General features: G+C 44.9%; 1 protein-coding gene across 1 annotated transcript in view; it reads right to left on the reverse strand.

The window, feature by feature from the left end:
• Positions 1 to 11,387, reverse strand: part of GNAI3 (G protein subunit alpha i3) — a 32,411-nt gene extending 21,024 nt beyond the window's left edge. Inside the window, exon 1 of the mRNA XM_036452588.2 lies at positions 11,143 to 11,387. Coding sequence (XP_036308481.1) covers positions 11,143 to 11,260 — 118 coding nt within the window. The 5' untranslated portion in view covers positions 11,261 to 11,387. The remainder of the gene's footprint in view (positions 1 to 11,142) is intronic.
• Positions 11,388 to 12,944: the final 1,557 nt, after the last annotated feature.

The following is a 12,944-nucleotide window of genomic DNA, read 5'->3' on the forward strand; positions in this document are numbered from 1 at the left end:
ACATATATGTAACAAAACAAACATCTGTGCGCCTATCACCCAGCATAAGACATTCAAGATGCCCAGTCATCTCTGAAGTCACCCGTGTCTCTTCCTAACATCAATTATTTTTGCATGAAATATTTCTAGAAGGTAAATATGCAATAGGGGAGGGGAGGGCATTAAAAAGAACCAAAATCCTAACAACCAAAATATGTCTGCCTTACACAACAGTATATGGTTTGTAGTTTCACAACTTTCTCCAATTACATGGGCAATCCTATCATTTTACAAGCCTTAACTATATATATAAAAGGCTAAGCGACTGTCCAACTGTCTGACCGGCCAGTAGGTATGACGCACACTGACCACTAGGAGGCAAACACTCAACGCAGGAGCTGCCACGCTGTGGTGACTTGGCAGTGGCGGTGGTGACGCACCCCTGAACCACAGAGGAGGGACCCCGATTCCTCACAGGGCCACACAATTCCATCTTCGGCCATGGATTATGTTGTTGCTGGGTACTGTTGCCCCAAATCTGGTGGGGGAGGGAATGTAGAAAGTTGGCTCCAGGGTGTGTTCAGCCCCTGGCTAGCCTAGTCCTGCCCTGCCAGCCACCTTCTAATTAATTTCCTTTCAACGTACACGAATCTGTGCACTGGGCCACTAGTAAACTATAAAGCAGAAAGCTCACAGCCACTTGAACGTTCATAAATCACCTAAGGAAGATGTTGGTTTGATTAAGAGAGAAAAAGCAGCTCACTTAGCCGAATAGCTCTCCTCAAAACACTATCACCTGAGAACTGAACAAGTTAACCTGAGTGCTGCTAAAGATCCGGTGTTCTCTTTGGGCAGCTGGCCATGTAAGTGGGACGCGTGTGGGTTCCTCTTTGCTCTGTGGAATGGAGAGAGAATGCTTGAGGGAGCGGCACTTGTGAGCAAGGAGGGAGATCGGCCGCTGGCTGCCTCAGTATTCTAATTTTGGCTTCTGGTGAGTAAGTTTCCTTTCACTTCTTTGAAAGCAGGTCAACAAAAAGCATTTGATGTTAACCCTCAATTATAGGGTTTGTACACATACATCACTGAAAACTAATTTTGTGAAGGTACATTTCTTACTGACCCCGCCTCAAAATGTTCTTGTGAGATAGGAAAGTAAGATACTCAACTGAGCACTCCTCTAACTCCTGCGGTCCTCCCCACCTCGCCTCCCAGCCTCGCCTCCTCCATTCCTACACCAGCCCTTCATTGAAGGCACACCTGGTCACTGGCTCACAGGTATCACTGAGCTTCTGTTCGCACTATTACCCCTCCGTCTGGGTGTGCTTCTCTCCAGTCTCTGCCTAAGAGCTCCTATTTATCCTTCAAGGTCCATCTCCACATCGCCTCCTCTGGGGGACTTCCCTGATACGTCTCTTCCCCACCTCCTTCCAGAACTTGGCTACTCCTTCTGTAACCACATTCCACATACATTATCACTGTTTACTTGTGTGTCTCTGCAGCTCGAATTGCTTCAGAGCTCTGTTCTCAGCTATTTGTAATCTCAGGCTAGGAAAGCACCTGAGCGCATATAAGACGATCAGAGATGCTGATCATAAGCAGCTTAATAAACAGGCTCCTTTGGACATGCCACACCGAAAGCCAAAAAGCTCAACTGAAAGCAGCCTGACAAGTGCACCGCGGAGCCCTAGGCTGGATCCTGGTGCAGAAAAGGAACACGAGTGGAAAACTGCTCAAGTCCCAATGAAGTGTGAAGTTTAGTGTGGACAGATGTACCATCGCTGAGTAAAATGTCAACATTAAGAGAAAGCAGGTGAACAGTATATGGGAACTCTATGCACTATCTTGTGGCTTTTCTGTAAATCTAAAATTATTCCAAAATAACAAATGTGTTAAGAAAACTTTTAAGTAGTCTAGAAAAAGTTGAAAGAACTACAAATACTGATGAGGACATGAATGTGGATTTTAATTACAACCATAATAACACAAATAAAATAAGAAATATACCTCTCTTCTTAGAAGTAGAGGAACGAAATTATTTTTCAACAACCTGAAATGAACTAAAATACGTGAGAATGTATGAATGCTGCAAAATGGTAAGATTTCCATCATTAAAAAGGAGTTCAATTTGTTGTTTCCCGAAATCCATAACTCAACATTGAAATCACTTGCACAGAGCGTGAGGCCGCACTATCAGATCACAGACATCAGAACTCCATTAGCGATGTAAATCATGGGAGTAATTACAGCATTGCCTCAAACAGAGCCTGGTTTGAAGTTAATGATTCCCTTGTTCTAACTTCGGGACAGAGGGGCCGTGCTCTACTGAAGTGTGTTACTCTGAAACAATCTTTCTATAATTTACAGTAACTTGTAAAATGTAATCCCAAGGTCCCAGGCAAAATCCATTCCCATACAACACTAGCCACTTAATAAGAAAAAGTTTTAAAAACTAGGGCTACCCATACATGAGTAAAACAGAAAGCCATGGACAGTGTGACATTTCTATAATAAGTTTTTGGAATTCAATGGAATACTGTTTTAATTTTAAAACCCAACCACTCCAGAAAGATTAATTATAAGATGACAAGAATCCAGCTACCCCGCTAAATTTAAAGAAGTCTGATTTAACGTTCCCTATGCCACCAGTAGTGTGTTAACCTCAGGCCACCTGAACGAAGAAGATACAGCACAGTTTAAATATATAAACAGAGTGTATGTTTTGATCACAGTGAGACATGCCTGACTCTACAGATGTAGATTTCCATGAGCAGCTAGAAAAAATCTAGAGCACTGTCTAGTTTTAAGCTAAGCAATTCCGAGATGTAAAATACTTACATCACTTTTTAAAAAAACCCTAAGACTTTTGTATGAATATTAAAATCATTAACCATTTGAGTAGACTTGGTGACAAAAAGAAGCCAACAATGAACACTAATATCTCAGCTAACCTTGAACAATCTTTCTTAAACTTTTAAGTATTTTCCGAGTCTAACTTGGAAATCAAAGGAATCCATGTCTGAAGTGTACATCCTCCTGAAACTTGTCTAAGATCATTAGGCCATTTTTTCAGATACATGCCAAACAAATTTGGTCTTTTGGGAATCCTTCTTTGCTTAGTTCATATTAGATATATTCATTTCTGTTACAACTTAATAGCAAATCATGAAAAATAGGATATTTCATTTACACAGAGCACTGTATCAAAACCAGAATGATTAAACAGGGATCCTAACACAATGTTACTCAGTTCAAGTAGCTTGAATTACAGGAATGATACAGAGGATTGCTAAGCAGGTAACAGGATAGCCTGGATAGATAAAAGTTTAAAGATAACTCTAACTTGCTAAACACTGAAAAAGAAATACACCAAAAAGTAAGACAGTTTAAAAACAGGAGGTTAAAATCAAATACTAGAACAATTTCTTTACTTTCTCTTGAACATTTGCACTATAGGCACTTTATGCAATTTATGTCTTTCAGGTTTTTAACCTCAGTTTTTAACTATCTTCCTAAACAGCTTTATGTCAAACTAAGTTCGATCAAACTCAAGAATAAGAACCAGTAACACAAAAACAGCCCTCTTTACAATCTGCTAAAATACTCCATCTGGTTGATGATATTAACTCCACAATGGACCCTGAGATCAGGCCTGATCTCCCAATTTTCAGTCTCTTTATTTCTGTATTCTGTTTAAATTTTAAAACAAGCTCCAGCGATCTGAACAAATTTGTCGTCCACTGCTCTAGACATGTGTCTTTGTGGCTAACATTCTCGCTCTTGGGTAGAGCATCTTTCTTCCCTTCCCCCATCCTCCCCAAGTCCCAATCCCTAATCAAACAAAACTACACGAAGCCAACAAAACATAAACAGTGCAGGATAGCTCAAATCTATTAGCAAGCTGCTTTGCCATGTTTTACCTACTCCCTAATCAAACAAACAAAAACCTCTAAGCAAGATTATCAACAAGGAGCAAAATAGTCCGTTTTACCTCTTCCCTTAGTTTTGGACAATTTTCTGGTGCTCATAAAAATAGTAGGGAAAAAGTCAGGAAAAAGCAGGGATGATGAAGCACAGATCCTGTACTGATTATACGCATTAAAAAATTAGCTCCTGGATTAAAATAGAAAGTAATTAAATTCAGGTGAACTCAGTTATTTAATAGTAATTAAGTAACTATTCTGAGTTGGATGTGTTGATAATGGGAGTTTAAAATCCCTCACCCTACCTCAAGTTGAATTTAATTACATCTGCCAACCGTACAAAATGACAACTTAATATTGAGAATTAGCAGGCGTGTTCTTGTGAATTAATGAAAAACTAAAGTGTTGTTGTTTTTTGTTAATCCTCATCTCAAGATATTTTTCCCATTGATTTTTGGAGAGACTGGAAGGGAAGAGTAGAGATAGAAACATCAATTGGTTGCCTCCTGGACACACCCCAACTGAGGTTAGGGATCAAGCCTGCAATTGAGGTTATGTGCCCTAGACCAGAATCAATCTCACGACCCTTTAGTCTGTGGACCGACACTCTAACCATTGAGCAAACTACAATAGTTAGGGCTAAAGCAGAGATACAGTTAGTTCTTCAATATTTTATCTCATTCCAACTTGTATTTAATGAGTGTCTACTGCATCATAGGACTGTCATCTATTAATTAGCTCTCTATCCATCTGTTATATAGAAAGCCTGTGGTCATCACGCCATCACACCGAAACAACCAGTCAGCAGGAGGATGCGCGTGTGAGGTGGGCGGGGCTGCATGTGCAGCGAGGTGCAAGCGGGTGGGCAGGGACTTGACTCTGGAGGACTTGTCCGGAGGCGCGGGTGGGTTTGTGGGTCCCGCCAGGGGCAACGGGCAGGTTTCTGGGCTCTGCCTCCCGTGGCAACAGCAGTGGCGGCAGCTGTGGGACTCTCTCTGGGTCCTGCCAAGGCACGGGACTCTGGGTCCCGGGTCTCACGCGATTTTGCACACTGGGCTCCTATTGCCTCAATGGAGAACTTGACCCCCCAGTCTTTGAAAGGGCCAGACTAACGGAACTCATAGCACTTCATCCACCCTGCCATATTCCCACCTCAGCTGCTGGCTAGTGGTGGGCACCTCAGGTGGTGAGCCAATCTGACATTCTTTCCCAGGAACCTGAAATGCGGCCCTGGGAACCTGACTCAGGACATGAAGCACCTGAACTACCAGGACAAGCAGTGTGCGAGCCAGAGGTGCCAGAGTAAGCCAGAGCTGAAAATTGGGGGTGGGAGTGGGGGCAGGGCCAAAGAAGTCCTAAGTGAGCAGAGAAAGCTGATCTGAAGAGGTGGCTTCCCAACAGCACAGGACAAGTGACTATTCTGTCCTGAAGGAATGGGGAGAGAAAGCCCCCATCACAATCCTTACACTCGGATATGGCTCTGTTCTCGTCTGTCTTTGGATGTCTGGTGCCTATGACGTTGCTCACGGTGTCTTTTCAGTCAACTCCTCCTTGATTGGGACAAGGGGGAGAGTTCCTGTTCCCTGCAGGCGAACACCTCACATTATTTATAATATAAAGCTGAGAAATACCTAGTCCTCTCTGCCCTCAAGGACCATGGAGTCAGGAGCAGGCCAGTATAAAAATAATCATCATATGAGGTAGACAGACTATAAGAGACATCAAACGTACTATGAGATTTCAAAGAAAGGGACAGAACTTCAAAAAGATTTCATGGAGGAAAGGGAACCGCATAATAGTAATTATAAGAGATGGAGCTTTGGGATATTTTTAAAATGCATTTACTAAGAGAAAGAAAATGATGGGGCCCTAAGTCAGTCAATAACAACAAAATTTTACAGGTCCAGTAACTCCAACATCTGGTAACAAATGAGTCATAGGACTTGGTGACTGACTGGAAGGATGAGAGCAAGAGAAGAGTTAAAATTCTAGATCTGTTTTCAGCCAGGAAGACTTGAGAATGATGATGCAGGACAGGAAGTTCCCAGCAGGTGGACTTGGGGGAGAGAAGGGACATGGGGAGGTAAGTTCTATGTTGGGTTTATCAGCCTGAGGGAAGTGGTGGCCTGTGGGGATTGAATTCACTGGGAAACAGGAGAAAGACAAGCCATCTGAAGTACAGGAAATAGACTTCTCAAAATTCCAAGTAATAAACTGCCCTCTAAAAGAGGAACTAAACACTCTTCACAGTGTCTAGGTTTTTCCTTTTGCATTTTGAACTTTGCATTTTTGTGCAGCTACTGATTCTACTGGTCCCAATGAGGGACGTTAAGAATGGAAGGCAGCCAAAACCGGTTTGGCTCAGTGGATAGAGCGTCAGCCTGCGGACTGAAGGGTCCCGGGTTCGATTCTGGTCAAGGGCACATCCCCAGTAGGGGGTGTGCAAGAGGCAGCTGATGGATGATTCTCTCTCATCGATGTTTCTAACTCTCTATCCCTCTCTCTTCCTCTCTGTAAAAAAATCAATAAAATATATGTTAAAAAAAAAAAAAGAAAGTTAGAGCTGCCTCTTGCACACCCCCTACTGGGGATCTGCCCGCAACCAAGGTACATGCCCTTGACCGGAATCGAACACGGGACCTTCCAGTCCACAGGCTGATGCTCTATCCACTGAGCCAAACCGGTTTCGGCCAATGTTTCTAACTTTCTATCCCTCTCTCTTCTTCTCTGTAAAAAATCAATAAAATGTATTAAAAAAGAAAAGAAAAAAAGAATGGAGGGCAGATAGTATTGTGGGAAAAGAACATGAGCGAATCTATAGCTCCTCTCTCAGGGAAATGCTATAACCACAAATTTGCTAGCAATTTATAAAAAGCCATGGATCTTCTGAAGCCTTAAGGGGTATTACCCTCCCTCCCCCCGCCCAGTTAGTTTGTTAAAACATGCCATGGAAGAAACCAGAAAGGAAAAGAGGAAGTACCTGCCAAGACCCATCCCCTCCCTTCTCCTTTCCCAGCAGCTGGGGAGAGGCTGAGCACCACGGGAGGAACTGGGTAAGGGACACAGGTCTTGGACTGCTCCAAAAGAGGAACCACGGTCAGAGACAACAGCCTCAGAACTAAAAGACCTTTTGGTAATACTGCAAGGAAGTTTAATAGACTAAAATTATTTTAAAACAACACAGATGTAGCCCTGGTGAAAAGGTTATATACCCTATAAATTCTAGTAAATACTAAGCACCCTACTCTCTGTCATCCCCACAGAATCAGCCTATTCAGGGAAGATTACAATCTTATAATTCCAAAAAAGGACCCCATTGTCAGACTGCAGAACGAGGAGTGCATTTAAATAAAAGACACAAAGAACAGTGAGTGCTTATAAAAAAACAACCTATTTTTATAATGTGAATTTCTACTTTTTATGCCAGTTCCCCCCCCCCCCCCCGCCCTCAGAAACGAGATGCATCCTCACAAGAAATTTAACAACTGTCTATGAATCTTATGCCAAAAAACGGCAAACATTGCAAAGGATATCATCCTGTGAGGACATAATGCATATGGTACTTATCAAAAGACTGACTAATTTCAATGAGCAGATTCAGCCAGTGATACCTAGATATTTAAATGTGAATCATCGATTGTATAACACAAGGCTTAAGTGAATTAGACGATTCCAACTATCTGCACGTTACTTAATTTCTGCCACGCCACCACTGGCAGAATCCTAAAGAACAAAGCATCACCCTCATTTTGTACAATGTTTGTGCAAGACCTGCTAAGAGGAACTACAAGAAACAAGAATCTGGAGGTGGCACAGGAGTAGATCATGCAAGAACTTACAAATCTAAGTGACAATATTTAATTTCTTCACCATAAAGGATTGATATTTATTAAACTTCCTTGAAGATCTTTAAAAAGAATATATTAATATTTGAAAAATAATTAGATACCTGCCTGAAACACGTTTGAAAAAAGTAGCTAAAATGATAAGCTTCACAAACACTGTAATAACAGAGGTCACCATTTATTGAATATTTGTTTGCTGAGCATTTTGCACGCATCATCTCATTTCACATTATCAAACAGGCATCATCATTCCCACTTTGCATGTGTGAAAATTAAAACTCATATGGTTGTTACATGCTCTGGGTCTCACAGTTAATAAACGGAGGTGGAACTGAGTTTGGTTTTATTTGACTTCAAAAGCAGTGCTCTTGGCCATTATACCAGTGCGTCCCAACTTTGCCACATCATGGCACACACTGAAAATGATAATATTGAGGTAAGCTAGATATGTCTTTTATATATCATAAAATTATGACATGAAAAATCAAACACAAAGTATTACAGATGATATTAAATAGTAATTAGTATAAGTCTTCCAAAGGAAATATTTTCAATGCCAAATTCAGAAATTTTACAGAGGAAACCGTACCAAAATGATCATTTCAACTGTTGTAATGAAAAATTATAAAAATGATTTAAAATTTCAAAATTATTTTAAAAGTCTGCAAGCAGCACACCTGTATGCCACCCTATGCACTGCACTCTGATTGGAAAGCTTTGCAAAATGTAATTTTGTCTTGTAGGAGATTATGATTAAACACTTATTTGACATATCAAGATCCTTCCAATAAGAGACCTAAAGGAAATTCAAATAAAACGTAACAAAACAATTATAACATGGAAGTGTTCCTTAACTAATTCACCCCACACTAGTTTCTTAATCTGAATTCCATAATACCTGTAATCTGTAACATTCATTTCGATTTAATAACAAAAATAACTATTATTCACTGAGCTAATACGGTGTACCAAGCTGTGTTCTACTTCACAACATTACCATATTTAACCCTCACAGCAATACTATGAAATACCTCTATTTTCTCCATTTTAAAAGATGAGGAAGCTGAGAGAGAATTGTGTAAATAACTTTCCCAAGGTGAATGAGAGTTAGAATATGAAACAGTGTGACTGCAGAGCCCATGTTGTTAATCACTGTGCTGAACTACATCCCTGCCAGGAAGAAAACACAGTAATATTTAATGAACACCTATTATGTGCCAGAGCGACAAGGGCAAGTAAATAGAGCGCAACTTGGACTACGCCTAACAGCGTCACAGTGATGAAGAAAAATCGACTTCCATGCACACCCAGGGGGTATTCCACAGCCAAAGAACATTCTTTGTATACGGTAGAAATAGCAAGGGAGAAAACTTGCATTTCATATGTGCGTTATGATATCGTGCCAGTAAGAGCATCTGTATCCATAACCTACTTGAAGTGGTTGATTCAACTTGCTCAAAAATATTAGAAAAAAATCTTAAAACAATGCAATTGATAAAAATTAAAAGCAAATGCTTTAGCACTTCGATTTTTACTTACAGCCTTTGAGGTTTCCTAAGTCATCCTATGTTTCATTTGTTTTTAATTAAATGCACTATTGAAAAGTCCGGAATAAAGATTTCTGTAGACATGTAGACAAGTTCCGCCTGCCAAATCCTGCCACTTGGAAGAAAGCCTCCCAGTTTGCAGCTGTATTACAAACAGGCCAATGCCCTGAGGGCTCTCTGATGGGCAATCTAAACCAAAACACTCACAGAAGATGAGAGACACCTTTACTTTTACAACCAGCTGATCAATACAGATTATGCTAATGCCCTGCGTGTTGTGATTTCTTTCAAACACCTGAAAATCAGCCCCACAGAGCAATGTCTGCCCAATATTAATAGTATTTAAAGAACAGGGGCCAGGGGCCATGCTCATTCACAATGGTGCTTCTTCACAGAGAGAGGCTGAGGAGGACTACAGTGTGAACCCACGCTTTCTGAAAGATCAGGGGTTCCATCTGGAATCTCAAGCTCTAACTTGTAACTCGCCCCCTTCGTCCAGAAAGCTGTCACCAGGGCTTCTGCCATCTACAAACCACCAAACAGCTTAACAGGGGGAGTAACAGGCACCCAGCACATCACATCCTGGGGTACAAAGTAGGTGATGGTGGAGCACCTCTCTCAAAGCAACTTCTTTTTCTCAAAAATCAATTGTTTTAAAAACTAAAGTCCTATTCCTTACAGAAACCATGACTGCCACTTCTCCGACAGATCCCTGGAAAATACTCCCAATGAAACAACTGGCTTGATTTGTTTATCCGGTTTACTGAACCTCTAGGAGCCTTTTTCTCACTTTTAAAACTAATCCCGCTGAGTAAAATGCATCTGATTGTATCTAAAAGCCACTGAAAACGAATGTGGGGTAAAATAAACAGCAATTTCTGAGGTCAATGCTCTTAGTTTGAAGGAACCAGGGAAGAGAAGAGAAGAGAAGAGAAGAGAAGAGAAGAGAAGAGAAGAGAAGAGAAGAGAACCGAACCTGCTCACCAGAAGCCTGTCCCAGTCTTTACAGTAAATGTCTGGCTCCTTAATGTACTCTAAAGTAACTCCATTCCCACTGCACATCATCCCTACCAACTTGCCAGTGCGGACCGGACTGTCCACTACGTCTTTGGACACAAACCTCACGCAAGGCAGTCCCTAACTTCCCTCAGCTCACACCATGTCCCCTTTACGAAACCAAGGGAAGGGGTGGTAAAGCCTTAAGAGGGTAAAAAGGATAGAAAAAGGTGGAAAAACAGACACAGCCTCTGCAACCCAACTTTTCCTTTATCCCCGAGAACTTGTCACTTTTTAGCTCAACCACACACACCTTCGTGTGACGGGGCAAGCCAGGGTGCTCCCTCCTTCCCTCCTGTTAACATGCCCCCCTCTCCAGCACACGCCCGGCCCCTCTATGTACATTCACCGCTCGAGCCGTCCGGCTCGGCCCGGCCATCAAGTTATCGCCTCGCTCCGAACTCTCAGGCCATCACACAAGCCCCACCCCTCTCCCCCGTCCTCCGGGCTCCCCACCACTCACTCCCACTCCCCTCGGAAAACCGTCCCCGATCCCCCTCCCTCCCTTGGGGCGCCTTTCCTATACACCCAACACAGACAGTCCTCCCTCCCCGCGCTCTTCCCGAGTCCCCCGGAGGCACACCCTCTCCCCGGTTCCCTCCACCGGAGAACCCGCTCCCGCATCCCGCCCCGCGGAGACTCAGCCGCGGCCCCCACACCCGAACCCCGCCCGCCACGCCCTCCCCCCCCCACCCCGCTCCGGGTCTCCCCGCCAGCCCGGCCCGACGCCCCTCGCGGCCCCCGAGCGCCCGGGCCTCCCCGAGCGCCCCGCCGGCCCCGCCCACAGGCCCTCACCGAGCAGCAGCAGCTTCACTTCTTTGGCCGCCTTCTCCCCGTCCTCCCGCAGGTTGCGGTCGATCATCTTGCTCCGCTCCACCGCCGCCTTGTCCTCGGCGCTCAGCGTGCAGCCCATGGCGGCGGCGGGAGAGGGGACCGGGCCCGGCTCGCTCACGCACCGCGGACACTGCGGGTCGGCCGGCCGAGACGGCGTCTGCTGCTGGGCGGAGGCCTCTCGGTCAGCTCCCCGAGCGCTCGGAGAAACCGGATATCCGGTGTTTACGACACTTCCGGAAACGCCCCGCGGCCAGTACGGCTAGTGCTGTTCCAGCTGGGGGAACTGGCGATGCAACCGGAAGCGGAAGTACGGGCAGGTGAGGGGCGGGGCTGGCCGGATCCCGGCGGTGGGTCTGCTGGGCGGTCCAGGTCCCGTGGAACTCGCCTTCATCCCTTTGCGTGTTTTCGGCTGTCGTGTTTAAATAAATGCAAAGAAACAGGGGCTGGCTCCAGTTCCTGGCGCCTTCCCCAGGGCACAGCCCCGCTTTGGGTGAGGGCTGGCGGGGAGGAGGGCGGGGATTCCTGTTAAGAACTCACAACCCGCCTGGGAGTGGCAGCTGGGAGTTTCTCACTGGCCAAACCCGGGGTCCTTGGCCAAGTGTGGGTTCTCCACCCGGGCCTCCTCATCCAGATCCATGGGATGGGAGCAGACTTCAGAGCCGGGGCCTGGCCACACTCCACAGCCGAGATCTGCAAGATCGACCGTGCCCGGGGCTGGAGCGACCCCTTCCTACCGCCCCTGCCCTCCACCCCCCACCCCCTGCTCGCTGGACCTTGTGCAAATGTGTGTGGGTCTGAGACTTGTCCAGCTCCTGCGTTGCTGGCAAAGGGCTACTTGAAATCGCTATCAGACTCCCCCTGAAAAGTCAGCGTAAGTTCCTCCATGGCCTTTCCACGCTGAGTTTCCCAGGATAAGCCAGCCGTCGCGCTCAGCAGCTCGTTCTGCCGAAGGACTTCTACCAGGACTCGTCAACCTCAGCCCCACACCCCGACACAAACCAGTGCGCCCTGTGAATCTCCTAAAATTTCCTGTTGCGGTGCCACACAAAAAGGGAAGTTCTAGTGAAGCTAGGAGCACTTGAGAAGTAATAAATCCCCCAAGAAAGTCCCAGACTGAAAGCCTGTTCCACTCATAATCCTGGGTACTGCCGGGAAGGGGCCCTACATTACCTTTTTCTCCCAATAGCCCACCCGTACTCTCCACCAAACGGTTCAGAGAGGGGAACTCTTGTTCCTGTGATTAAAAATTATGTCCCTAATATACCCTAATAAAGGTTCTGCCCCCGTAACTTCATACCAGTTTTTTTTTTTAAAGTTTGACAAGACTCCTATTCATCCCCTAATGACTGTTAGAATAAAAGGAACATGTTTTCTCATATCAATACTAATGGGGAAAAGGGCAAGAGGAAAGGGGAGAAAACCCAGTATTGGTTGCGCACCTACTTGCCAGGTATGGCGAGGTGCTTCCACACATCATCTCCTTTAATCCTCACCACAGCCCTGCGAGGTGGATACTGTTATCCCCACTTTTGCAGACGAGGAAACAGGCGCAGAGAAGTTAAGCATCTTTCCCAGGTTCACACCGTGAGTAGGTCTGTGTGACTCCCATAGCCCCCCCTTTCCTATCAAGCCCCTGTAAGGGGTTACCCGGGGAGACCTGACAACAGCGGGTCTCCATCTAGGATTGAGAGTTACCCCAACACCACCAGGGCACAGGAAAAGGCCCCTGACAGGACACTTGTCTCAGGAGATTAGGGGCCAAA

The sequence above is a fragment of the Pipistrellus kuhlii genome, unplaced genomic scaffold (genome assembly GCF_014108245.1).
Source record: "Pipistrellus kuhlii isolate mPipKuh1 unplaced genomic scaffold, mPipKuh1.p scaffold_m20_p_24, whole genome shotgun sequence".
NCBI lineage: Eukaryota > Metazoa > Chordata > Mammalia > Chiroptera > Vespertilionidae > Pipistrellus > Pipistrellus kuhlii.